Source organism: Juglans microcarpa x Juglans regia, chromosome 5S, assembly GCF_004785595.1.
Source record: "Juglans microcarpa x Juglans regia isolate MS1-56 chromosome 5S, Jm3101_v1.0, whole genome shotgun sequence".
NCBI classification, from domain to species: Eukaryota; Viridiplantae; Streptophyta; class Magnoliopsida; order Fagales; family Juglandaceae; genus Juglans; species Juglans microcarpa x Juglans regia.
In genome coordinates, this window is record NC_054603.1 from 6,921,267 (window position 1) to 6,947,430 (window position 26,164).

The following is a 26,164-nucleotide window of genomic DNA, read 5'->3' on the forward strand; positions in this document are numbered from 1 at the left end:
GAAATTACATTCGGCCCACAGCTTAGAACCCTTTGAATTTGGTCCCAAGCTAACTATCATCGCTGATTTCGTGCTTTGTTCGGCACTTTGGGTTTGTTCCTCCAAGTTTCTCGGCAACCACGGAGATCTTCAGCTTCTTTTTTCAACTATATGCGTTTGCGTTGAAAATTTAATAATCGTACTGGTTGATTTCTTTTAGGTGCCCCTGAATTTTTAATAATCTTTAGTTTTGTCGGGGAATTTTACACTTCGTCGAGAATTTTATGAAGAAGTCCAGTTAATTGAGTTGCTTTAGGAAGTTATTCGTCAACGCTCATAATTTAGGTTCGGTTAATCTCAAAATTCAAGGTTGGTTTGACGGGGTTTGTTGAATGGATATCTCTGAGAGGATGGGTGTAATGCGGTGCTCTTGTTCCCAATTCCGGGTGGGACTTTAGTGATCTAAATTTCGAAGGTTTTGGTTCTGGTCTAGTAGAAATGAGTGTGGTGGGATTTGATATTGGAAATGAGAACTGTGTTATTGCAGTTGCGAAGCAACGTGGGATTGATGTTGTGCTGAACGATGAATCAAAGCGTGAAACACCAGCAGTGGTGTCATTTGGCGTGAAGCAGCGGTTCATGGGTTTGGCTGGAGCCGCTTGTGCGACAATGAACCCCAAATCAACTATTTCTCAAGTGAAGAGGTTAATTGGTAGGAAATTTAAGGAACCGGATGTTCAGAACGACCTTAAGTTGTTTCCTTTTGAATCTTTAGAAGGTCCAGATGGGGGCATCTTAATTAGTTTGGAATACTTGGGCGAGATACAAAAGTTCACTCCGGAACATATTCTGGGAATGCTGTTTTCTCATTTGAAGCGCATAACTGAGACGAATCTTGAAATGCCCATTTCGAACTGTGTGATTGGGATTCCCTCTTACTTCACGGATTTGCAGAGACGTGCTTTTTTGGATGCCGCAGCAATTGCTGGACTGAAGCCGCTGAGATTGATGCATGACTGTACTGCTACAGCACTTGGTTATGGTATTTACAAGACTGATTTCTCTGATGCGGGCCCAACTTATGTTGTGTTTGTGGACATTGGTCATTGTGACACACAGGTTTGTATTGCATCATTTGAGAGTGGACAAATGAGGATAATTTCCCATGCTTTTGACAAGAACTTGGGAGGCAGGGATTTTGATGAGGTTCTGTTCAGTTATTTTGCTGCACAGTTCAAAGAGCAGTATGATATCAATGTCTATTCAAATGCCAAAGCATCTATTAGGTTGAGGGCGTCTTGTGAAAAACTAAAGAAGGTGCTGAGTGCGAATGCAGAGGCACCATTAAATATAGAGTGCTTGATGGATGAGAAAGATGTTACGGGTTTTATTAGAAGGGAGGATTTTGAGAAATTGTCATTAGACTTGCAAGAGAGAATTAGCGTCCCTTGTCGTAAGGCTTTGGCTGACTCTGGTTTGACTGTGGAGAAACTGCACTCAGTAGAGCTTGTTGGCTCAGGATCTCGGATACCAGCTATTAGTAGAAGGTTAACTTCTCTATTCAAGAGAGAACCAAGTCGGACGGTGAATGCGAGTGAGTGTGTGGCACGTGGTTGTGCTCTTCAGTGCGCAATGCTTAGCCCGATATTCCATGTAAGAGAATACGAGGTTCGTCCTGTTTCTATCCAGCAGTTCATAGTTTGCAGTGTTTCTATGAAGATGATATCTTTTGGAGCGAGATACAACGATTTCTACCTTCATGTTTTTTTTTTTTGCATGTTCACTATGTTTTCAGACATTTGCGTGCTTATATTCTTTGTTTTCATATCTTTTCTGGTTAATATGGAAAGATGTTTCTTTGAAGTTAGGACTACCACATATCAATTGTTGGCCATTCTGCAAATAATGTTGTTCTAATCTCTCCAGGACAATTTTTTTTATTTTTATGCATAATCCTACCTATTTCTATTCTTTTCGTGAGAAGGGGCATAAGCTTCTTTAATTGTCATTACTAAGAGTTGGACTATCAAAGTTGGGTCTTGAGGCTGGAGACATTGATAGAGAACTAACTCAAACTAGCTCCTAATGGCATCCTCTGTATTCTTTTTTTCAATTCTATTTTTTTCTGACCATTAAAAACATGATATAAATTAGTCATTTCTGAAATAAGCATGGATGATCATAAGTTTCAAATTCTCTTCAAAACACCACCAGAATATTAGAGATGCCTGCTGTACTTTTGTGTGAAGTTCTTATTGTTATTATGATGTTCACAGATGTCTTCATTCATTCCTTATCAAAAAACTCTTGCTGTCATTCACAGGTTCAAGACGCATTTCCTTTCTCCATAGGATTCTCATCAGATAAAGGTCCAGTTTGCACACTTTCAAATGGCGCACTTTTGCACAAACACCATCCATTTCCAAGTGTGAAGATTTTTAGTTTGCGTAGAACTCATATTTTCCATTTGGAAGCCTACTATGCTGATCTAAGCGAATTACCTACTGGGGTATCATCTAAAATAAGCAGTTTTAAGGTATGACTTCCTCTTGAATATGCCTTTTCCATACATAAATGCAAATTTTGAGGTCTGTAGATAATATATTTAATCGAAATCATCCATGCTACTGGTTTACACAACGTAACAAATTTACAGTAGCTCCATTTGGGTATTTAACAATTGTAATGTAAAGCACTCCTTATTATGATCTTAAAGCAATTTTCCTTCAGATTGTCCCCTCTCCTCTCTCCGTTTTCACTATAAGACAAACTTGTTTCTGTGGCATTTTGTTGCTCACATTTTATTTAGCACTCTTAAGAATAGAAGAGAGGAATGGTTAGATTATTAGCATTCTGATAGTTACAATCTTTTATGCTCGTGAAATGCCTGTTAGCGACATTCTAATCTGTAACTTAGGGGTGGTCGTGGCCTTAGATTGGATGGTGAAAATGGTTTGTTGTGGCTTACCTCAAGCACTGAGGATAGAAGACTTGGTTGAATCGATCTTAGTTGAAACTAGTACTTACTGTTGCATGGCTCCCTTGAAAAATAAGGGTCTGTTTGGCAACATAACTATTATCAAGTATTCTCAGACATTCTAAGAAATTTCCTTCCCAAACATCACTCAAACACAACACTTTTCAATTTCAAATCTTTAACGTTTTTATCTAATCATTACGAATTTTCCAAACTCCTAAACAAAATACAAAAAACAATACTACTTTTTCAAATTTCAAAATAAAAATTATATTCAAACAATTTTTTAACTTTATAAATAATATTTTTATTCTATTTTTTTTTCTCTCCCTTTTCAAAACCCAATAAAACATCTTAACTCAAACCATTTCACTACTATTCACAGATATACTGAAACATCACAAGAAACTACATGTTTGGAAAAAGTTTACATCCCAAAATTCTCATCTTATCTTATCTCAACGCATCACATCTTCATCCTAAACAATGCTCAAACACAAATACTTTCAAACTAATCATTACAACTTTTTCAAACTTTCAAACAAAAAATAAAAAACAATTCAAATTTTTCAAATCTCCAAACAAAAATAATTTTAAAAAATTATATTCTAATAATATATTAACTTTATAATATTTTTTATTTAATTTTTTCTCTCTCCTTTCCCAAAACTCCATAAAACATTAACTCAAACTATTTCACTACTATTCACAAATTATCTTACTACTATTTATAAAATTCTCATTTCATTTCACTCTCCAAGCTTGTTGATTTAAAAAAGTTGAATTGTTTTTTATTTTTTATTTGAAAGTTTGGGAAAGTTGTAATGATTAGTTTGGAAGTATTTATATTTGAGTGATATTTGGGAAGGAGATGGGATGAGACGAAACGAGAATTTTAGGATGAAAACTTTTTCCAAACAAGCCTGGGGAGGTTTGGATAGTGAGTTGAGATGAGATGAGATGAGTTGAGATGAAAATGAAAGTTGAATACAATATAGTTAGAATATTATTTTTTGATATTATTTTGTTTTGGGATTTGAAAAAAGTGAATTGTTTATTGTATTTTGTTTAGAAATTTGGGAAAGTTGTAATGATTAGATGATATGAGTTAAGATGATTTTGGTCTCCAAACCTCCCCTAAATGGGCCCTTAAGAGTTCAGTCAGCTTGGTTGGTTTGTCTTGATGCATAGCCATAGATATCTTCAGTGCAAAAAAAAGGCATAATATTGGCCATTTAAAGTAGCCATGGGCCCTTGATCACATGATGCTAGCCGATATTTATATACTCTCTCATGCCTACCGATCGAAAAAAGAAGAAATATACTTTCTCATGCCCATGTTACAGAATTGCTGTTACTGGCTTTCATTTATCGTGTTTACAGATTCAGCATACATGAAGACAGATACCTTTGGGTAATAGTTAATGATGACTAAAAGTTGATATTTAATCGTTGCAACATATTCATTAGTTTGGAGATGACATGGTGCAACACTTCTGATTTTCCCCTCTCTTTAATGCATATTTAAAATGACAATGCTGTGGCAGCATGAGGTTAAATTTGTCTCCGTTTGCGTTTCTTTTTTTTTAAATAGAACTTTTATTAAAAAACCCTCACTGAGGCGGAGGAATAACCATATACAGCAAGCAAGACACTAGGACTTATCTACATAAATAAGGCAATTCCCAAAATTCCGTCCTCCAAAGACCCCGCAACTGTCCAATACCAATGTCATTTCCAACAAACTCCATGATGTTACTATTAGCACCTTCCTTTGCTAAAAAATCAGCTTCCATATTAACTTATCTATAAATGTGATAAATGCGGCAATTTAGCAGTCGGAAAAGAGATTGGATTTCTTCCCAAAAATCCCACATATACCAGAGATTACAAGAACTAGATGTGATCTATCCCACCACTACTTTTGAGTCCGACTCAACTACCAAGTTTCTAATATCAAGCTGCTGCGCCATTCTAAGCCCATCCAATAAAGCACGTCCCTCAGCAACTGAATTAGTCGAGACACCGTAGGAATGCGCAAATCCCGCCAAAGCACGACCACGAATGTTTCGTATGATACCGCCACTGCCAGAAGGTCCTGGATTTCCGTTCGAACCACCATCAACATTAAGTTTAAACCATCAACTCCTTGGCCGAGACCACGCTATTACTTTAGGAGGCTTTACGGTAAGAGGAATAATAGGGCAGTTCAACTCCTGTAGAAGGCTTTCATCTCTAGAAGACAAACTTGGAAAACACCGGAACTGTGAAGAGATATCCAGCAAAAAATATTTGACCATCCGAACCACAGCTCCCAAATTCATAGCCTCATCCTCCATACGTGCCGCACACCTTGACTGCCAAATTGCCCAAGTAATTAAAATGGGAAAGATGCCTCTACACAACCCAGCTTGAGATGATTTTGATGCCCCAAGCCACCAGACGTTTACCACACCCTGCCAAGTACGTAATTGAGGAAGTCTAATAGCAAAAACAGCAGCAAAATAATCCCACACTTTACGCGCCATCACTCCTTCACACAACACATGATCAATAGTTTCAAGCTGAGGAGAGACAACAATTACATTTGGAAACTATTGGAATACCAATTTTTTGAATCAATGCATCCACAGGTAATGCTTCCTTCCGGGCTCTCCAACAAACAAAGGACATCTTTTTAGGAACATGTTTTTGCCACAGCCATTTCCTCCAAGAACGTATATTGCCTCTCCTTCAGATAATTTCCCATGCCGACTTAGTGCTAAATTTACCATTAGACTTTGGCACCCAGATAAGGATATCTCATCCAGCTCTCAGCCTTACTTGAGACGAAATAATTTTTGTAACAATTTCCATTGGTACCAAATCACAAAGCCTGCGCTCATCCCAAAAATAATTTCCAAGAACCGCATTCAATTTCAAAGTAGGATCACCCCTCACCTTTATAGAATCTGCCAAAGATCCATCTCCCAACCAATTATCATACCAAAAATTTAGCTCCTCACAACGAACCATATATTTGGAATTACTAATCAACAAAGGAAGCACATACATGATACCTTTCCAGAATCTAGTACCCCACGGGTTGCCCAAGACCGACGCCGGATGAGCATATTTTTTTCTAAAAAATTCAGCCCATAAAGAGTTTCCAACCAATAATTTCCAAGCAAATTTGATAAATAAAGAGGATTGAACTTCGGAGAGATCTCTAATGCCCAAACCACCCTCTTCCACCGGCAAACAAATTCGACTCCAAGCCACCCATTTTATTTTCTTTGATTCCTCCCCACTACCCCAAAGAAAATTAGAGAAAATGGAAATCAAAGCTTTATAGACCCCCTTCGGAATATTTAGCACCGATAAAATATGAATAGGCATGCTGCTTAGAACATGTTTGATAAGAATTATTTTTCCTCCGAAGGACAAAGTTTTACTCTTCCATCCCGCAAGTTTTTTCTGCACTTTAATAAGCAAAGGCTCAAATAATCGAGTTGTGAGTTGGCTCACATGTAATGGAACTCCAAGATAATTACAAGGCCACTTCCCCTCCACAAAACCTGTAATCCGAAGCACCTCACCCTTCCTAACAAGAGGAAAATTATTAGAAAAGAAAATAGATGATTTGGTAGGACTTACAAGCTGACCTGATATAGCTTCATAAGAGTGCATCGTTTTCATGATCTGTCGAATTGATATTTTTCCACCATTAGCAAAAAGAAGAAGGTCATCTGCATAAAACAAGTGACTGATCATTGCCCCTCCATGGTGGAATGGCTTAACACCTTTATTAAACTCATCTCGAATCATACGAGAAAGTAGCTCTTCAGATAAAATAAAAAGGTATGGCGATAAGGGATCGCCATGTCAAAGATCCCGAGAAGGCTTGAAAAAACCTTTAACCCTCCCATTTAGCATTATAGAACACATAGGTGAAGAGATGCAATTAAAAATAAGATCCTTCCATTTTGCCGAAAACCCCAAATGCCTCATCACTTCTAATAATAATTTCCAATTAACCTGATCATAAGTTTTAGCCATGTCAATCTTGATCATGATATTTCCCCCCGCCCCCCCTAGAGAACTTGCCTATTGATACCCTATACCATTCCTGTGCAATGGCAATGTTATTGAAGATGTTATGCCCTTTACAAAAAGGCGATTGCTCTTGGGAAATCAATTTCCCCATTATCAGCGCCAGCTTACTAACCATTATTTTAGTCATCACCTTATACATCACAGAACACAAACTTATGGGCCGGAATTGCGCAAAACTCTCAGGAGCATCAACTTTTGGAATCAACACAATATTTGTAGCACCAAAGAAAGTAGATAGCGGCATTCCATCAAAGAACTCAATAGCCATGTTCAACAAATCATCTTTAATAATATCCCAAACATGCTGAAAAAAACTTTCCGAGAAACCATTAAGTCCTAGGTTACTGTCTTGAGGGATTGACCAAAGAGCCTCCTTAACTTCCTCCATCACCGGACTCTTGCACAAATAAGAATTATCCTCATCTGAAATGGAGGGAGCTAATAAATTCATAACTTCTGCATCTTCCGTAACCATGTACGTCGAAAGCATCTCACGGAAATAATTCACCACACCACTATGTACTTCGTCTGCTGTGATAAGGGTTCAGCCATCTTCCAGACGCATGTGATCAATAATTCTATTTTTCCTCTTGCACTTTAATGACGCATGAAAGAACACCGTATTTGAATCACCTTCCGCAAGCCATTTAATCCTAGATTTTTGACATCCCATAATTTCTTGGCGATGTAATAAATCAAGATGTTTTGGCTTACATAACAATAACTCAGCCTCCGCATCTAGAAGAAATTATCAGTCACATTATGTTCTAGAGTAATCAGATCCTCTTCAATAGCTTTCATCTCCAGCTCAACCTTTCCAAAAACCTCCACATTCCACTTCCTTAACACCTGTTTTAATTTTTTAAGCTTCAAACTCATCCGCACGATGGCACAGCCAGCAACTTCCTGCTCCCAACAATCACATACCACATCCAAAAAATTTGAATGAGTACACCACATGAGCTGGAATCTGAGGGCCCCTTTGTCTCTCACGAATGAGTTCAATACTTATCGGACAATGATCCGACGAAGTTCTAGATAAATATTCCATCCTCTTCTCTGCAAACGAACTTAAAAACTTAGTGTTGACTAACACTCTATCAAGCCGCGCCCAAATCCTACCACCCCCTAGCCTCCCATTGCACCAGGAAAACCGCTGACCTGACGAAGGAATGTCCACCAAATCGCATGCTTGAATACAATTATTGAACTCCCTAGTTGCACGAGAAGACCGAAAGCTTCCACCAATCTTTCATTGACATCCCGAAAAATATTGAAATCTCCTCCAAGAAACCAAGGAGAATCCTGCACTAAAAGATCACAAAGATATCTCCAAAGTGAATGACACTGCTGTTGGAAACAACTAGCATATACAAATGCAGCGAGAACATGAGAATCTCCACAAGAAAACCAGCCAGAAAGAGCCTGATCCATCAACGACATCAATTCAAGATCCATCCCGTCAGCCCAAAACAGCCATACCTCACCTCCAGCATCAATGTTATGACAGAAATTTGGAACCTTCAACCACCTAGCCCAACGCTTGCATTTATTAACGGAAAGAAAAAGTTCTAATAAAGCCACCACCGATGGCTTATGCTTATTCAAAATACACCGCAACCTAGCCTTCGACAAACAAATACCCCTAAGATTCCAAATAAGAATATTCATCAATTAATAATGTTTATTAGAACGAGTAATCCTCTCAAGGACTACAGTAGCTGTCTTTTTTTTTCACACCGCGAAGATTTTTAATCGGGATAGAAATATCAGTGTCCGACTCATAACATTTTGCAGCCAGTTCTTCCAGTTCATCCTCGTCTTCCTTCTCGTACACAGAATTGCCATGCATCTTCTCCAAATCAGCCATTACTTCCCCCTCCTCCACTACTCCATCAACATCTCTACATAATTCATACTCCAATGCTTCATCTATAATTTTCAAGGAGCTTCTGGATTTCAACAACCCATCATGAAGATCATCAAAATCCGCCATGGTCACTTCCTTCTCAGACTGATCAAACCAACTATCATTGGCCTTATTCAACTATCCGTTTGCGTTTCTTAATCTGTAATTATTCTTTCTTTTTACCGTGAAGGTATTTATCTTCCAGTCGTTCAGGAAGTAATCAATGTATTTGTCTGAAGCCATCTGCAGTCACTGTTTAATTTTGTTCCTTGGTTTATTTACACTGGATTAATGATTTTTCATTTATCTAGGTTGGCCCTTTCCAAGCTTCTCACATGGAAGCAACAAAAGTTAAAGTTAGACTGCAGCTAAACATTCATGGAATTGTTACTGTAGTATCAGCCTCGGTAAGTATATAATTTTATCAGTCAATACACTCGGCATATTGGGCCTAAGATATTTTTTAAAATGTAATGATAAGTTATCATAATCCTTTTCTACTGTATCAGCAGCTATTGGAGGATGATATTGTTGATCCCCATGCAAGGAGTGATGCTCACTTGACTTCAGATAAGATGGAGGCAGAATCCAATCGTGGGTTTGCTTCTGTCCCAAATAGTGCCGAAGATAGTAACCTTAAACATTTGAAACCTTCATCCATGTCTGCCGTAAGTTCAATCGGCTAACCATTTTTTGTGATTTTTACCTCTAGACTGTGTTGCCATTAACAATTTACTGCCTTCCGCATTCTCTGGGAAAGTGAGAAACATATGTTTTTTTCATTTGTAGTTATTCTCACCTTTGAGAGCCTTAATCTTATGTACATCTTATGTTGTGTTCAACTGAGGACATTCTTTGTTATGAGTTGGGAGTTAAGGCTTTAAATTCATTTCCTTGAGTAGGATGATGGGATGAGGAAAAGCAAGGTTGTCAAAAGGCTTGATATTCCTGTTAGTGAGCATGTCTATGGTGGAATGGCAGATGCTGAGCTCTTAGAAGCTCAAAAGAAAGAACTTCAGCTGCTGCAACAAGACTTAAAGATGGAGCATACCAAAGATAAGAAAAATGCATTGGAGTCTTATGTCTATGAGATGCGCGATAAGGTATAATACAAAATCCCAAATCAGTGTCTTAGCTATCCTCCCAAATCTAAAGACCGCTTCTGAGACTAGGGGAATCTGAATTTGAGCAAACCTACTACACCTTGGCAAAGCCTTTGTAGAATATGGCTATAAATCTTTTGCACGTATGTAGAGGAACAGAAACTGACTCTCTGTTATGGTAACACTTGATCATTCCTTGATTAGATGAGGGGATCAAAGGCTGTTGTGACATTGACCTTTAGAGAGGCTCTACTTGGAGGGAATGGTTGGAGAAATTCCTGGGCTTGTTCCCTTAAGCCTTGCTTCTAATGTCGGGACTTAGCAACGTTTTAAGCCTAAACCTTACTGCTTTACCCATGTGGTTTCTTATTACCATTTTTCACTTGAAATATATGCTTACCTTTTCTTGGCTACATTTGAATATATAATTTTATCCTAGTATGATTTTGATGGAAATTAAGTTCCCTTACTTTCAGTGTATCCAATGAATTTCTTCTAGTTTGTATTGGATTTGAAATGAAAAAGTCTTAGTTATGACTTTCCCTCGTATAGTTAGCTGAGGATATACCTCATGTATTTAACTAATGATTGAATATCTGGATCTGAATCATTGGTATGTGCAAACCAGACACCCCCATGTGTGTCGAAGTCTTATGACTATCACTATTCATTCTTTTAAACTTTTGATGCCATTATTTATTGGAGGGGTGTGATGCATCACATTCCTTTTTTTCAACATTTTCTTGTATCCTTTTATTAAATACATTGAGTATGATGATAGACACTAATTAAGATCTTGCTTTGGTATAGAGCCTCTTTCTTCTTGTGAAAATAAAAGCTGCTAAACAACTAGAATTTACAACTAGGATGCTAGTGACAGGGTTCTCATATCTACAATTCTCTCATTCTTTTCTTTTTTTTTTCTTTTCTTTTTTTTATAGGTAACAATTCCTTCATTTGTCATGAGGTCATGGTATTTCATTTGTCAAGTCCATTTTGCCAATGTGTAGGCTACGTTTGGATGTTAAACTGAGTTGAGTTGAGTTGAGTTAAGATGATAAAATATTATTAGAATATTATTTTTTAATATTATTATTATTTTGAAATTTAAAAAAGTTGAATTGTTTATTATATTTTGTGTTAAAATTTGAAAAAGTTGTAATGATGAGTTGAGATAAGTTGAGAGGAGTTTAGCTTCCAAACGAAGCTTAGAATTTCATGTGTGAATTGTACTTAAAATACTCCAAGTCTTCATACTGTTTTATTCAATTTCAATGTTCTGGATGCTTGCATAACACTACTATGTGATAGATATTATATAAATATCTAGGATTCTACACCGAGTTAGAGAGGGAAAGGATCTCCAGTAATCTTGAACAGATAGAAGAGTGGCTTTATGAGGATGGAGCTGATGAATCTGTAGATGTTTATACTGAAAAACTGGAGTACCTTGCAAAGGTGAAGAACAGTTTGTCATTTTTTAATGAATTATTACTTAAATGATGCATCTAACAGGGTTTTAATTTGTAATAGCTGCTTGATCCCATTGAGAACCGATATAAGGAGGAAGAGGCACGGGCCCAAGCTAGTAAGGGTCTATTAGATTGTATCACAGAATACCGGATGCTTGTACTTCCAGCTGGGGAGAGAGATCTGGTATGATTCTTGTGCATCAATTGGTCGGTGGTGCAGACATTCTTGGTAAATAGCCTAGATACATCATTTTGGTCCCTTTCTTTACAGATCATTGGTGAATGCAATAAAGCAGAGCAATGGCTAGATGAGAAGATCCAACTGCAGAATTCTTTGCCTAAAAATGCTGATCCGATATTATGGTCAAACGAAATCAAGAGAAAGGCAGAGGCTCTCGACATGTACAGTTCTGATACTATTAATTTCCAGTTAACAAATCTATGATTTAAAAAAATCGTACATATAAAGTCCACCTACAGTGTTTAAACTTCTGAGTTCTTTCATTGGAGAATGACAGAAACTCATTGGTCATTGGGCATCATATAGGGCAAAATGGATATAGGAGTGTAGCTCAATTAGAAGTCATATATGTCATGCTCACCCACTTCTCAAAAAAAGTTAATTGCTCACTTATCATCTTCATGCTCGGCTGGTAGTAGTAGGTTTGTCAGATGATCCTACCCTACAAAAATCTCTCTCATCAAACTATAATTTCAATTGGATATCGTGGCAATGTTGTATTCTTTTCTTTTCATTTGAAATTTTTAGCTTTATTATACATATTCTAACCCCTAGGGGATGGCGTAAGTGGTAAAGGCCTTGGGCTTGAGGGTATGCTCCTCTCAGGTCTAAGGTTCAAATTTCTTTGGGTGCAAACAATCTCTAAGGGCCATCGGACTGAGAGATTTTTCCCTTGAATTACCTGAGGTGCACTTGTGGAAAATTCCTTACCGGGGGCCTGTGCACCCTCAGGATTAGTCGGGATGCTGTTCTTGGACACCCGGTGCCAAAAAAAAAAAAAAAATTATACATATTCTTGCTTTTTCTTTCCATTTTTTTCTTACATTAAACCTGATGGGGTTCTGTGAATTGTTATAATCAGGACATGGAAACAGATAATGAGATCCCTTACTTCTCCCCCAAGTTCAAAGGATGCAAATGACTTAGATCAGAGGGACGAATCTGATGGCATTAGCATGCAAGTAGATTGATGTGGATTTACCCAACTTTTCACACTGATTCATCTTGATCATGTGCAAGAGTCTAATACCCGCAACACATAAACAACTTGATCATGTGCAGTTGCGTTTGTTCTCTTGCGCAGGACAAGGTCATCACTGATTATAGTTACTTTTTGGCTTTTTATTTTTTTTATTTTTTTATTTTTGTTTTTTTGGTAATAGACTTTGTGTAGTTATATACCATCAAATGTGGAGGATAATAAAGAAAATTACACACCATATTGTATCCATGTTGTTCACCGACTATTATATGGGAAACTATCAGGAGAATTCCACAGAAAGAATCCATGATTTTCTATACTTGAGTTCAAATTTTACTTTTTCTGTGGGAAGAAACTCAAAATAGGAGACCTATAACCCCCCCCAACATAACCCCCACCCCCAACCCCTTTGTATTTGCAATTGAATATTATCAAACCACATTTTTCAGGCCGAAGGCAGCATGACAAACGACCTTAGTGAGAGCGGGGGACGGCTCTCATTTAGACCACAAACTCGAATATCATGCATGACATTCTCCGTGTAGGACCAAAAATAAATGCTGTTGTCATTCTCATTTGTTATTTTTCTCGCACCATGTCTTAATCATGCATTCTTTTATTTGTTAACCATGCATCTTATAGATATTATATATGTTATGTATGCAAAAAGATCATGTTAATTATGATTCATGGCTAATAATTAAAGTCAATATGAAGAAATGGTCCAGAGGTAAGACAAGACAAGGAGGATTCATAGCCCAAATAAAGTTTTAAGAGCACATCGAATAAATCCATGCATAAGATATCAAAGCATCAAACCCTACACATTCTCTCTAAGGCGATTTTAAATAAAAATAAAATAGAACATCACAATTCTGTCCATGCAGCATACGGTACAACTCAAAAATCCTTACGTGGTCCAATAATATTGGGCCAGCATGGCAACTGAATCCATCAGATTGACTTTAATTAGTTGAACCCTTTATATATATGATATGCGTCTATCTCCCACTCGGCATTCTAATATATATACAGTCAAATGTAATTTGACAGCAAGTTTATTGGCTCTGTAGCAGAGGCTCCTTGATCTTCATGTCCTCCCATTTGTTCAATCGCCTCCTAGCACTCTCCACCTGAAATTTCATGAATTCCTCTGATTGCAGCTTCTTTTTGTACGTACGTACTTACCATATATATATATGGCTAACAATTTTCCATTTTCCTTTTACTTTTTACTAATAAATAAGTCTTCCTATTTATTTACAAGAAGTTATTTATTGTGAGATTTTTTATAATTTTTAAAAAAAAAAGTAAAAAAGAAATCCTTTTTTTATGTTATTTGATCTGTAAATTATATACTTATAACAACTATACGTATTTTCTTCATAAATATATCATAATCATGATCAAGTAGCCTTGTATTTTAAAGTAAATGAAGAGCTAGCTAGCTAATTATATATATACCTCTTTATTCCAATCCGTTCGAAAAGTTACCCATAGTAGAATGAAGGTCTGCATGATAGTTCCTCCTATCATCCCCGACCATATTCCCTGCACGTACGCACATCAACCCAAGATTAGCGCGGTCTTTACAAGTTGAGAGCAATTTAATTCAGTACATCACTAGCTAGCTAGCTTTCCTTTTGATCAATCCTAATGGTTATGCAATTTTGAGCAAGTTTATCTTTGCTGTTCACATGATCTAAATTGATATATATATATATATATATTAAAGTGTATCAAAGCAGTATATATCCGTGGTATAAGATTTATGAGAAAAGATTCCCCAAGTTCTTATCCAAATTTAAAGACTTCAAAGTGGAATAAAAAAAAAAAAATGCTAAATATACTTAAGAAAAACTTACAAAAAACTTACTTCTCCATGTGTCAGTTATTGATACGTTGAAAATATCAAAATTTGAAATTAACAAAAAAATTAACAAAATAAGTCTTGTAAATAAAATTATAAGTATATGTAGCACTACTCTAACAAAATATATATGGTAGTCTCTACAACAATTATTACTGTCACATAAATATTTTGGACATAATTATTAATAATAAATGCTATAGAGTTTTATTTTATGTGTTATCTCTTTCATGTTTAAATTGGAGGGAACCGAATTCTCTCCAGATTTACCTTAGCGCCAAGGTCGAACTTGAAGCCTAGAAGGCAACCCAAAGGTATCCCCACCACGTAATAACATCCAACATTTACATATGCCACAAATGATTGCCATCCACATCCCACAGCCACCCCTGCATGCATGCAGATCATGATCATTTGCACTTTAGCTAGTCTTTTTCGATCTCTACAAGAAATAATATATATATCCCAGCCTAATCTAAAGATCTGCATGCAGCTAGCAATCTGGATCTGGTTCGAAATTCATACCCATGAAGTCATTAATTAATGTTTATAACAGCGCTAGCTATATATATAACTATCAATATTTCCAAATTAACAAGTAAAAAGAAATCTTCTCTCTTCAATTAGATCAGTACGTACGTGCTAGAGAAAATTAAAATAATAATTACCAGAAAGAACTGGCTGAACCCCATTGAGAATGAGAGTGAATGCCAAGAAGGGACAGAGGTCCGAGACAGCATTAGCGACGGCTTCACCGCCGGTGAAGGCGTAGCTTATGATATCCCGGAGAGCAAGCACAACGACTGCTTCTATTACAGCAATAATGAAAGAAACCAAATTGACGATTAAAACTGTGAATGCTGCTGACTTGGGATGTCCAGCCCCTAACTCATTGCTCACCCTCACACTGCATGTCCTTTCGATCAAGTTAATCAGCTTCGGTTCTTAAAGTAATTATATATATATATATATATATATATATATAGAAAAGATGACAATAATATATAATAGCATTAGAGTTCCAGTAATTATGACTGACCTTGCAGCTGCATTAAACCCTACTGAAACCATGAACAACAACCCACTAATAGCCATGCTGCACAGTATCATCGATCATGAACATTTATTATTATCACTCCAGTCGCGCCATGCAGATCAAGTGGGGGGACATCAAGCAAATATATATAATGTTATTCATTATTCCAATGTAATAAAATGTTATTCATTATCTTAAAATGTAATAAATAATTTTTAATCATTTAATATCACATTATAAAATAAAATAAAATAAAAATAATAATAAATAAATTTTTTCATAAAAAAATGTTAAATAATGTACTCACAAAAAACTTGTAAAAAACAATTAGAATTGTTGAATAAATTTCTATACACGTGGAATGGCCGCGGCCTGCCAACATTCGTACGTAAATCATGAGAGACTTTAAATAAAGATAAAGTGAAAGCTACTTTTCTATATATCCTAATCGATCCTTCCTCCAGATTCGAAAGTCTTCGTCTTTTGCCCGGCCAATTTGCAACTTTTATCCTTAAATGCGATAAATGAGGAATTTTTTATATGAAAAATTCTTTTTATTATTAATTATTCATAATCTCACACTTCATACTTAAAAAAAAAATATTTAATACTCTATAAAAAAAAATCCAACACTCTATAAAACCATTATAAATATAAAATGTGTGATTCATAAAAAAACTCCTTTTATATAACGCCAAGGTTTGAGGACCTCATAATTTCACCCTGTCGATTTGTATTTTTGAGTTTTTTATTTTTATAAAGAAAATTGATAACATTTATTATTATCGTTTGAATAAATATATATATAGTTATTTTAAACAGTATCAACAACAAATTATAACAATTATAATTATAATATCATGAGATTCACTACAAGAAAAATAAATTTTTGTGACTATTTAATTGCGACAAAAAAATTATTTGTGATCAAAACAGACTCATTTAGTTGTAAATTATTATTTTGTTGGAATTAATTGATCACAAATAAACAGTTTTTTTATAATGATTTAAGATTCATTTTATACTGAAATTTCACTTTTGAGTCTAAACGTACAGCTTGAATGATATTGAAAGAGTTGTTAAGATTACCAATCGATTTTAACTTAAAAAATAATTTGTATAGACTTAAAAGTATGCAACTCACGTGCAGTTTTTTTCAGAAAAAATGAGACTCATAAAATATAATAATCTAAAATGAGAAATTATTACAGTTATAGAAAAATTTTGTACATTTTTTTTTTAAAAAATAAGTAAATATAAAATGCACGTTAAAAATTTCTTCTTTTTTAAAAAAAAAAAAAAAAAAAAAAAAGTGTACCAAATTGTCAACACCAAAATTCTTTAAAAAAAAAAAAAAAAGAAAGATATATGCCAGAGTTAGTCACCGGAAACATGTATCTAGAGTGCTACTCTTCCGGCTCTACTAATTATAAAGTGGCGAGTTTTCTTACCATACGGCAAGAGAATCCAAAGCAAGCTCAGGGTTTTCGAGTAACCCAGCAATCAACACCAATATCTGAAAGTACCAAGTCTCCAAGCACAACATCACCGCCGATGCGCTCGACAATTTTAGAAACTCCCAGAGTCCAGTAAATGCCTGCAAACTAAGCCCCGTCCAGGTCTGCTTGCACTCACCGCTAACCAAGATGTACACGAACTGAGCGATCGCCATGATCCACCACGACAAGCTCAGCACCAAGGATGCGCCAATCAATCCCATCCCAAATTCGTACACCGCGAGCCAGCTTAGCAACAGGTGCACCATGAGCGTAGCCGCAGTTATGTACGCACTCGGGGCTACGATGCTCTGGGATTGCAGGAATTTTTGCATGGGGAAGTTCACTGCGTAAGCGAATATTTGTGGGATCAGACCGTAGACGAAAACTGCAGCTGAGGACGCCACGGTTATTGGTTCTCCGAGTAAGAGCAAGATGGGCTTCGATAAAACATAGATTAAAGTTATTGGGATCCCAGTAAGAGTCAGGACGACCATCGATCTTTGCAAATATATGCCTAGCATCTCATACTTGTGGGCTCCGAAGGCCTGGCCGCAGAGAGTCTCCACTGCGCTTCCCATGCCTAACTATATATATACAGCCAAAGCAAATCCACGTCTACGTAAGAAAGGCAAGTAATTAAATCACCCAAATCAACATGTTCACGAAAATACGTACATGTTCGCTAGAGAACATTGTACATACCATGAGGCCGTAGGCGAAGAGTTGGATGCCACTGTTGCCAAGAGAGGCAGCGGCGAGCTCAAGATTACCGAGGTGGCCAGCGAAGACTCGTGTGGAGAGCGACATGAAATTGTTGATCATGTAGACGAAGACGGCAGGTGCGGCGAGGCGGAAGAGGATCTTGAGCTCAATCCACGTCGCAGTTCGGAGGCGCTTGAATCGCGGCAACTGAGGATCCGATAGCACATTTTCGAGCCGGGAGTCGACTCCATGGACCATAGCCGTGATGGGTTGGGAGTCTGGTGATTGTGAGTACTGCTGATCTGAATCGTTTAGAATGGTTTGGTGGAAGCCGTCTTTGGAGGCCAGCATGGTTGATCCAGTACTGATCAGAGTGATCAGCGTGGTAGATTGAGGAGGCCTAGCAAAGGCGTAGGAGGTTGAAAGTGGTGGCTTCACAGTATCACACTTGTTGCAAGAATGGGATGCATGGGATGGTGTCCTTTCTTTATCAGTATGCAATAGCCTGGGGGCTCGTTTGTTTTTAGTCGAGGTTAAAAGTTAAATAAATTATTTGTAGAATATATTTTTTAATATTATTTTTATTTTAAAATTTTAAAAAATTAAATTATTTATTTTATTTTATATTAAAAATTAAAAAAATTATAATAATTAAATAAAATAAAATATTTTTTAAAACCAAACGAGACCTTAATTATTAGCTATTCCTTTGAATCGACCCACAGCCACAGGTTAAAAAAACGCATATGCTCTTTAGGAATGATTCGAAGACTATATACAGAGTAGATAGCGATCATTGGCCTTGGATTGATTTGATAAAAAAGTAATGATTGAATTTTTATTAATAATGAATAATAATAATAAAATAATAAATAATAATCTTAAATTTATAAGATTTAAATTTAAATTACACACTTAATGAGACAAACGATATTGATAGGCTGCTATCGTTTTCCATTGTCTTTCTATGAGCCAATTAATGAGATACCAAAAGAGTACCTTTTTTTTTTTTTTTTTTTTTTTTTTTTATAATTTTCTTAACTTCCAAAAGACTTACGATTTCCCACACAAATTCAGAATCAGTACTGCTATAACGCAGATAGGAAAATGATAGTCACCTCATTTTATCTCTTGATTTTAATTATTTATATATTTTAATTATTTATTTAATAATTAAAGAAATAATTTTTAATGTATTAATATATATTTTTTATTTATAAAAAATATTTAAAAAATAAAAAAATAAATTTATACTCGACAGCACGTCCAATAGTCATTGCCGCGGCGTAGCATGACTCGATGCAGATATTGTAAGTGACCCCAGAACCTATCTTGATCATGATGATCATCTCGCATCACAGGATCAAATCAATAGTTTTGAAATTAAAATTATTGTTTTGATTAATTAAATAGATGAGATTTGTGGATTATTTATAAGAAAATTGTTGGGAAATTAAAATTATTTTTCCATAAATTAGATATCAAACTGAATAATCTTCATTGTTTTTTATTTGTAGTGGTACAATCGTAAAAGCATAAATCTGAGATTTTTAAAAAACAAATTTATATAATGATATCATTTGATTTAAAAAAAAAAAAATGACGAGAACTTTTTGGATGTAAATTATTGAATTGACTTTTTTTGGCATAGATGCTGCGTGCCAACCCACTTAAATGACATCGAAAATTAAATCAAAGCTGGTACTTTTGTCGATTGTACTCTTTGTTTTCGTAGATAGGATCAAATAAAATGAATTGAAATTGAAATTAAAAAATTAAATAAAATATTATTAAAATATATTTTTTAATATTATTTTTATTTTAAAATTTAAAAAAATTGATTATTTTATTTTGTTTTATATTAAAAGTTAAAAAAAATTATAATAATTAAATAAAATAAAATGAGATTTTTTTTAAAATAAACGAGGCCTAACCATTCCCGGAGGAGTTGGCCCACAGTCTCACCAGTCTTTTCCTTCCGGATAAGTTGCAATTTAGTAAATTCAAATATTTTAAATTCCCAAATTAACCCAATTTTATATAATATATTATAATTATTTTATAATAAAAATAATTTTATTATTTAATTTATCACATTAAACTACATTAATTTATATATTTATTTTTATAAAAATCTTTTATGAATAAATCTTTTTTTCATTTTATATTTAACGCGATAAATGAGGAATGCTTACAATACTTCAGCCTTTGAGTTTTAACTGAACAGATTTCTCATAATTTTTATTTAAAGTTATAATTTCTAAAAAAAACATAAATATGTATAGTAAATTTTTTAATATATATTTTTTTTAATTCTTTTTGCTTGAGTGCTTTTAGGTGGGAACCTTGAAGATGACTTTTATTTACCGTCTGATCTTGAACATGGGCCCTGATTGATATGATAAAAGGAGGGCCATATTCATGCATGCGCAAAATACAATATAGTACAATTTTACCTTATTCATTCATGATTATGTTCCGATAAAAATCAATGCACTTTGTAAAAGATAAATTCACTGTCCAATTCATGGGGATACGAAAAAGTGTTCTTAATGTCAAAATTAGCAATAGTAATAAAAGGTAGCCTCACCTTTCTTACATTAATATCAATTGAATAGATCTTCTTGAAATCATTTCATTATTATTCATTGTTAATAATAGTAATAACTGAAAAGCTTACCTAACAAGAAATTTTGCTACATTAAGATCATTATAGTTACAGTTGCTATCACCGGGGCTTCGGTCGTCGATTTCCCTGTCATTAGATCACCAACTTCTTTGACTTTACGGTACTAGGCAGGCGTTAACCTCCATACATGGTCTTATGACTTTGCGGAGACCTATGATTTTTGGTAAACAATCGCCCGAGCCTGGTCACTGCAATCCCATTTGTGAGGAGGCACTCATTCTCCCGAAGTTACGGGACTATTTTGTCGAGTTCCTTAGAGAGAATTGTCTCACGTCCTTAGGTATTCTCTACCTACCCATTTGTGTCGATTTCGGATACAGGTACCCTTTTGTTGAAGGTTGTTTGAGTTTTTCTTAGGAGTAAGGCATGGGTTACTTCAGTGCCATAGCGCCTGTACTAAAACATTAGCTCAAGGTATTTTCTCTAACCCCTCTTACCTTGAAAAAGTAAGGGCACCTTGCATCCTTGAACCGATAACCATCTTTCGGCTAAATTCTAAAAGAAAAAATAAATAAAGAGAGATAATTAGATAATAAAAATAAATGCACTTTGTAAGGGATAAATGCACTTTGTTTCTTTATGCATTGTTGTGATATCATTAAAGAGGATATGGTAGAAGCACCTTATGATTTTTTTAATGGTACCATTCTTCTTAAATTTTACTATTCTAATTTCATTGTTATTATTCCTAAGAAAGACAATCCTTCAAGCTTTGCTAAATTCAACCCTATTAGTCTGTGTACAGTGGTTAAAGTTTTCTCCAAAATTTTGGTTAATAGGCTTAACCTCTTTCTTTCTAAAATTATTTCTAAAGAATAAAGGGCTTTTATCAGAGGACATAACATACATGATAATATAACGCTCGCCCAGAAGATACGTCATAGCATAAATGCTAAGGTGCAAGGAGGTAATGTGATGATTAAGGTGGATATGACTAAAGCATATGACTGACTCGAATGGAATTTTATATTGGATGTTCTCTAAGTTTTGGGATTGTCTGCTAAATGGGGACATCTTATATCTAATCGTATCACTGCTCATTCTTTCTCTATATTAATGAATGGCACTAGTAAGGGCTATTTTCAATCATTCCCAGAATTGCGTCAAGGGGAATCACTGTCCCCTTATTTGTTATTGCTAAAGAAGTATTAAGTCATTTACTTAACAAGAGAGCTACATATGAGAAGATTATTGGCTACAAAACACACAAAGGATGCCCTAGGATTTCTCATCTTTTGTATGCAGACAATCTAATAATTTTTTTTTTAATGGATCCAAAATTTCTTTGAAGGACATGGATACTTGGTCATATGAAAGTATTTCAGGTTAGAAGGTGAATCATACAAAATATGCTAAACAAACCTCCATTTCTCATAAGACGATTGGGCTCAAAGCAACAAGGTTTCATGAAGGTTCGTCCTCTGCTTCTGTTTGGGTGCTTCAATGTGTATAGGCAGTCTATGTGCTACTCATCTTGATCTATTAATCCAAAAAGTGCAGAAGAAATTAGCCTCATGGAAATGAGCTTTGCTCTCTAAGAGGGGTAGACTAGTGTTATTAAAGCATGTGCTGTCAAGTATTCCTATTCATCTTTTAGCAATGCTTAATATGCCTCGCAGTGTGGTTCATAAGCTTAATAAGATTTTTGCAGACTTCCTGTGGGGTAGTAAGAATGGCAAGAAGAAAAAGAAATTGGTGGTTTGGGATAAAGTTTGCAGGCCTACAGAAGAAGGAGGGCTCGAAATACGAAAGTTGGAAAATATGGAGAAAGCCCTGCATATGAAATTTGTTTGGTAGTTCCTATATGATAATTTTCTTTGGGCTAGTTTTTTTCGAGCCAAATATAGAAATCAACACCACCCTTTCCTCCTTGATCATTTCTCATATGAATCAAATTTTTAAAAGGCCTTAAAACTGTTGTTGAAATTAGTTATTAGGGGCTCAGTATGGATTACTAGTGAAGGTAAGATATCCTTTTGGTTTGAAAATTGGTCGTCTTTGGGAATTCTTGGAGAACTCTTGAATATTACAAACCCCTCTCTGAAAGTATGTAGTTGATGTATACTTTGAGACATGAGGTAATCAGGAGATAATTCGGGAGCTAGAGGGGAGTAACCTCTGTGAAGAACTAAAAATTCAAAGTATCAAGATTGTCATAGGTCCTTATATTCCTATATGGAGAGCTTAACAAAACGAAAATTTCTCCACACTTTCAACTTGGCAATTCACCTATGATCGCAGAGAAAAAGTGGAGTGGGCTAAATTGATCTGGCATAGCTTATTGCCCATAAAAGTTCTACTTTTATGTGGAGAGGTTTGTATAAATGCTTGCCTAATTTTGACCAGAACATTATGAAGTTGAATATCTCTATGGCCTCAAAATGTGAATGTTGTAAAGTGGTTGCTCATGAGTCCTTAGATCACTCGCTTCTAATGGAAGAGATGCCTAATTATGTCTGGAAGTCATTTGAATCAATCATGGTACTGAATTTTGGGACTACTCGTACAGGGGGGAATACAATAATGGTTGTCCAAGGCTTGAGTGGTATCTCATATAACTGTTGTGTTTGGAATTCTCCCTTCTATTATCAGCTGGTTCTTGTGGCTATAGAGATGTAAAGCTAGCATGGAGGGGGTTATTGAAATAGGGGAGCAAGTGTACTAAAAGATCAATAACTTTTTAACTCAGATTATTCGTATCAACATGACTAAACCTTTCATTAAAATTTTAGATGATGCAGTTTTAAAGCAATTCGGGTTATTGACTATGCTTGTCAGAAATAAACAAATTCAAATTTTGAAATGGATGCTCATTGCACAGAATTTTGTTAAGCTTAATGTGGATGGGAGTAGCATCAGAAATTTTGGAAGAAGCGGAGGTGGAGGAATTATTAGAGATAAGAATGGTCACAAGGTATTTTCTTTTGTCAAATATTATCGTATCAATTCCAATAATATCGCTGAGATTCGAGCCCACTCGAATGGTTTGAATCTCTGTTCATAGATGAATATAACTCTTGTTGAAGTATAAACTGATTCTCAACTTGTGGTAAATTGGTGGGAAAATGGTGCGCTTGTCCCTTAGAGGAGTCAGAAGTACTGGAATGAAGCTAAATTGATGGCGTATTCGATGGTGGTTCGGATTTTCCACTGTCTTAGATAAATGAATAACGTCGCATACAAATTAGCCAAGTTGGGTTGCAAACCAGAATCTGCTGCAAGTCCTCTATCAGTTGTCCCAACCATGAGTTGTCTTCTTTTTTGGAGTTTATAACATCTATGACTACTTTAGCATCTCCTTCGAAAAACACATGGCTCAGACCTAGCTCGAGGCATAAACCCATTGCTCTGTGGAGAGCTTCTCCTTCTACTTGAAAGACTGAGTGAATGTGATCCCTAGAAGCTGTCAAACAAGCTTGTAAACTGCTTGTATAGTCCCTAATAACTATCTCCATCTCATTCTGCCATTGACCTTATCGAATGTTGCATCAAAATTTACTTTGTCAAAAGGCCAAAGTAATATTTCGATGAACTTAAGTCCCTATAATCTTGAACAATATCAATATTGTATGTACTATTCATGTATCATTTGTACATTTTTTCAAATGGTTAAAAATGTTAAAAAAAATTCAAATACACTTTGGGCACGGTCTAAGTTGGGCGGTCCCTAGTATTGTCTTTTTTGTAATTCTTATGTTAAAATAAGTTTTTTGGGAATCTATTCAGTAGATACAATAAGAGAAATACTTATCACTAATTACATTAGGGTTGTACAAAAATCGACGCCATCAACACTAGCCGACCGGCCGCCTCAGGAACCGGTGGAGAACCGATCAGCATGCGATGGCAATTTGAAGAAACCGAGTGGTTCAGTCCCGGTTTAAAGCTAGATCGGACCGTAGAACCAACTGATATAATAAAACTTTTTTTTAATATACCCATATCGAAACAACGTCGTTCCACTTAAGTAAGTAGAACAGCGTCGTTTTATAACTATAAGTATTACAACATATAATGAAAACGACGTCATTTGGCATTAAACCAAACGACGTCATTTTATTAAGAATGTAAGGAAAAAAAAAAGTCTGAAATGACGTCGTTCCGCTTAAACTTAAGGGGAACGACGTCGTTCCGAGATGTGTCTTCTTCTTCCATAGCCTCTTCTTCCCGATTTACTCTGTAACTCTCTCTCTCCTATGCAACTCTCTCTCTCTCTCTCAGTCTCTCTCATTATTCTCTAAATAGATAATCGCCGCTAGGGAACCGATGCCAACTGAGAACCACCTCGATCAGTGGCTCCCCCATTTTTTCAGACGTCGGTCGGCATTGGTTTTGCCCAAAAACCACGCCGATGCCGTCGGTTTTCACCCCTAAATTACATAAATATAAATACACAAACTGACGTGGTTTGATATGGTATGCTAAATTATAAAATTACTTTTATTATAAAATAAATCGAATGGATCATATGAATGTACGTCATTTTATAAATTTATTTTTGCATATTCTTTTTATGTATGTAGCACTTCTTTTATAACAAATACTATGTGGAGTCTAGAAAAATCGCCTTATTATCGTTAGTTGCCCAAATAAACACAGCCTGCTTTGCTGTATTTAAGTAATCATAATTATGCTTCAAATGGCTAGGAAGTAGGGGTAGGTTCCAACTTTGACGGATTCGGAGTGACCACCTTTGACCTCTGACTCCGATTAGGGTTGGAGGTCAAAACACCCTCTAACTTCGACTCCAATCGAAGTTCAGAGCTCTGAGTCGAAGCTCGGAACTCCGATCGGAGTAGCAACTATCTCATAACTCAGCAACATTTCACAATTCACAGCTTCATTTTCACAAACACATTCCCTGCATACACTGGTGTGACAGTATTTCACTTCACCGTAATCCATTCCATTTTACATTTACAAGCAACCAAGCAGTTAACAACTAGATCTAAAACAACTCTTATAATGTAAAGTATCAAATAATTCCAGGCAACCCAACATCATGGCAAAAAATAAAAATTACAAAAATTAATTAATTTAGGGCTCGGAGTCTCGGACTACACTTATGAGTTACGGCGTCGCAAAGGCTAAACAGCACAGACAACGGCAAGATCACGACGATAAATGGGATGTAGCAACAAAGACTCAGAGAGGGAACATAGAAGATTTAGAGAATTAGAGATTCGGAAGAAGGTTAAGAGAGTGAGAGGAAGAAGTGGAACAACGTCGTATAGTTATTTTTTTTAAAATTCAAATGTAAAACAACATCGTTTTACATCTGATTTAAAAAAAAAAAAAAAGCCAAAATTCGGAATTGGAGTTCAAAGTTTCGTGAAGCTCCAAACTCTAACTCCGACAATCATTCTCGAAGTCACTTTGACTCTGAATTTTGACCATTTAGACTCTGTCGAAGTCTAAACTAGAGCAAAAATCAGACAGAATCGAAATTGGCGGAGGGTTTGCAAAGCTCTCGTAGGAAGAGAGAAGTTTATCATCAAACTTGTGGTTTTCGCGCTATCTAAAACGAAAGTTGTTTTTTCTTTTAAATATTTAAAATGTTGTTCTTTCAAGGGACTTCTTTTCTATCTCTAATCGCACCACTTATATGAC

At 35.6% G+C, this 26,164-nt stretch overlaps 2 protein-coding genes across 5 annotated transcripts; one reads left to right on the forward strand and one right to left on the reverse strand.

Annotated features, from left to right (window-relative positions):
* Positions 1–16: 16 nt before the first annotated feature.
* LOC121268216 (heat shock 70 kDa protein 16-like) lies at positions 17–13,074 on the forward strand. 4 transcript variants are annotated; one of them, XM_041172375.1, is made up of 9 exons: positions 17–1,632; positions 2,303–2,515; positions 9,272–9,367; positions 9,470–9,628; positions 9,863–10,063; positions 11,375–11,521; positions 11,597–11,719; positions 11,807–11,937; positions 12,639–13,074. In XM_041172375.1, exons 1-9 carry the CDS (start codon positions 478–480, stop codon positions 12,745–12,747), a joined length of 2,334 nt encoding a protein of 777 aa, XP_041028309.1. In that variant the 5' UTR covers positions 17–477; the 3' UTR covers positions 12,748–13,074. The 4 variants fall into 4 exon arrangements, with proteins under 4 accessions (XP_041028309.1, XP_041028307.1, XP_041028310.1 ...); XM_041172373.1 differs by having other exon boundaries at positions 19–1,647; XM_041172374.1 differs by having other exon boundaries at positions 20–1,647; positions 9,473–9,628.
* Positions 13,075–13,621: 547 nt separating this feature from the next.
* LOC121268217 (protein DETOXIFICATION 40-like) lies at positions 13,622–18,669 on the reverse strand. Its single transcript, XM_041172377.1, has 8 exons — positions 18,555–18,669; positions 17,866–18,370; positions 17,116–17,747; positions 15,668–15,724; positions 15,297–15,535; positions 14,899–15,017; positions 14,223–14,309; positions 13,622–13,891 (listed from the first exon to the last, which is right to left on the reverse strand). The coding sequence occupies exons 2-8, from the start codon at positions 18,214–18,216 to the stop codon at positions 13,817–13,819; spliced, it is 1,560 nt and encodes a 519-aa protein (XP_041028311.1). The 5' UTR covers positions 18,217–18,370; positions 18,555–18,669; the 3' UTR covers positions 13,622–13,816.
* Between the last annotated feature and the right edge of the window lie 7,495 nt (positions 18,670–26,164).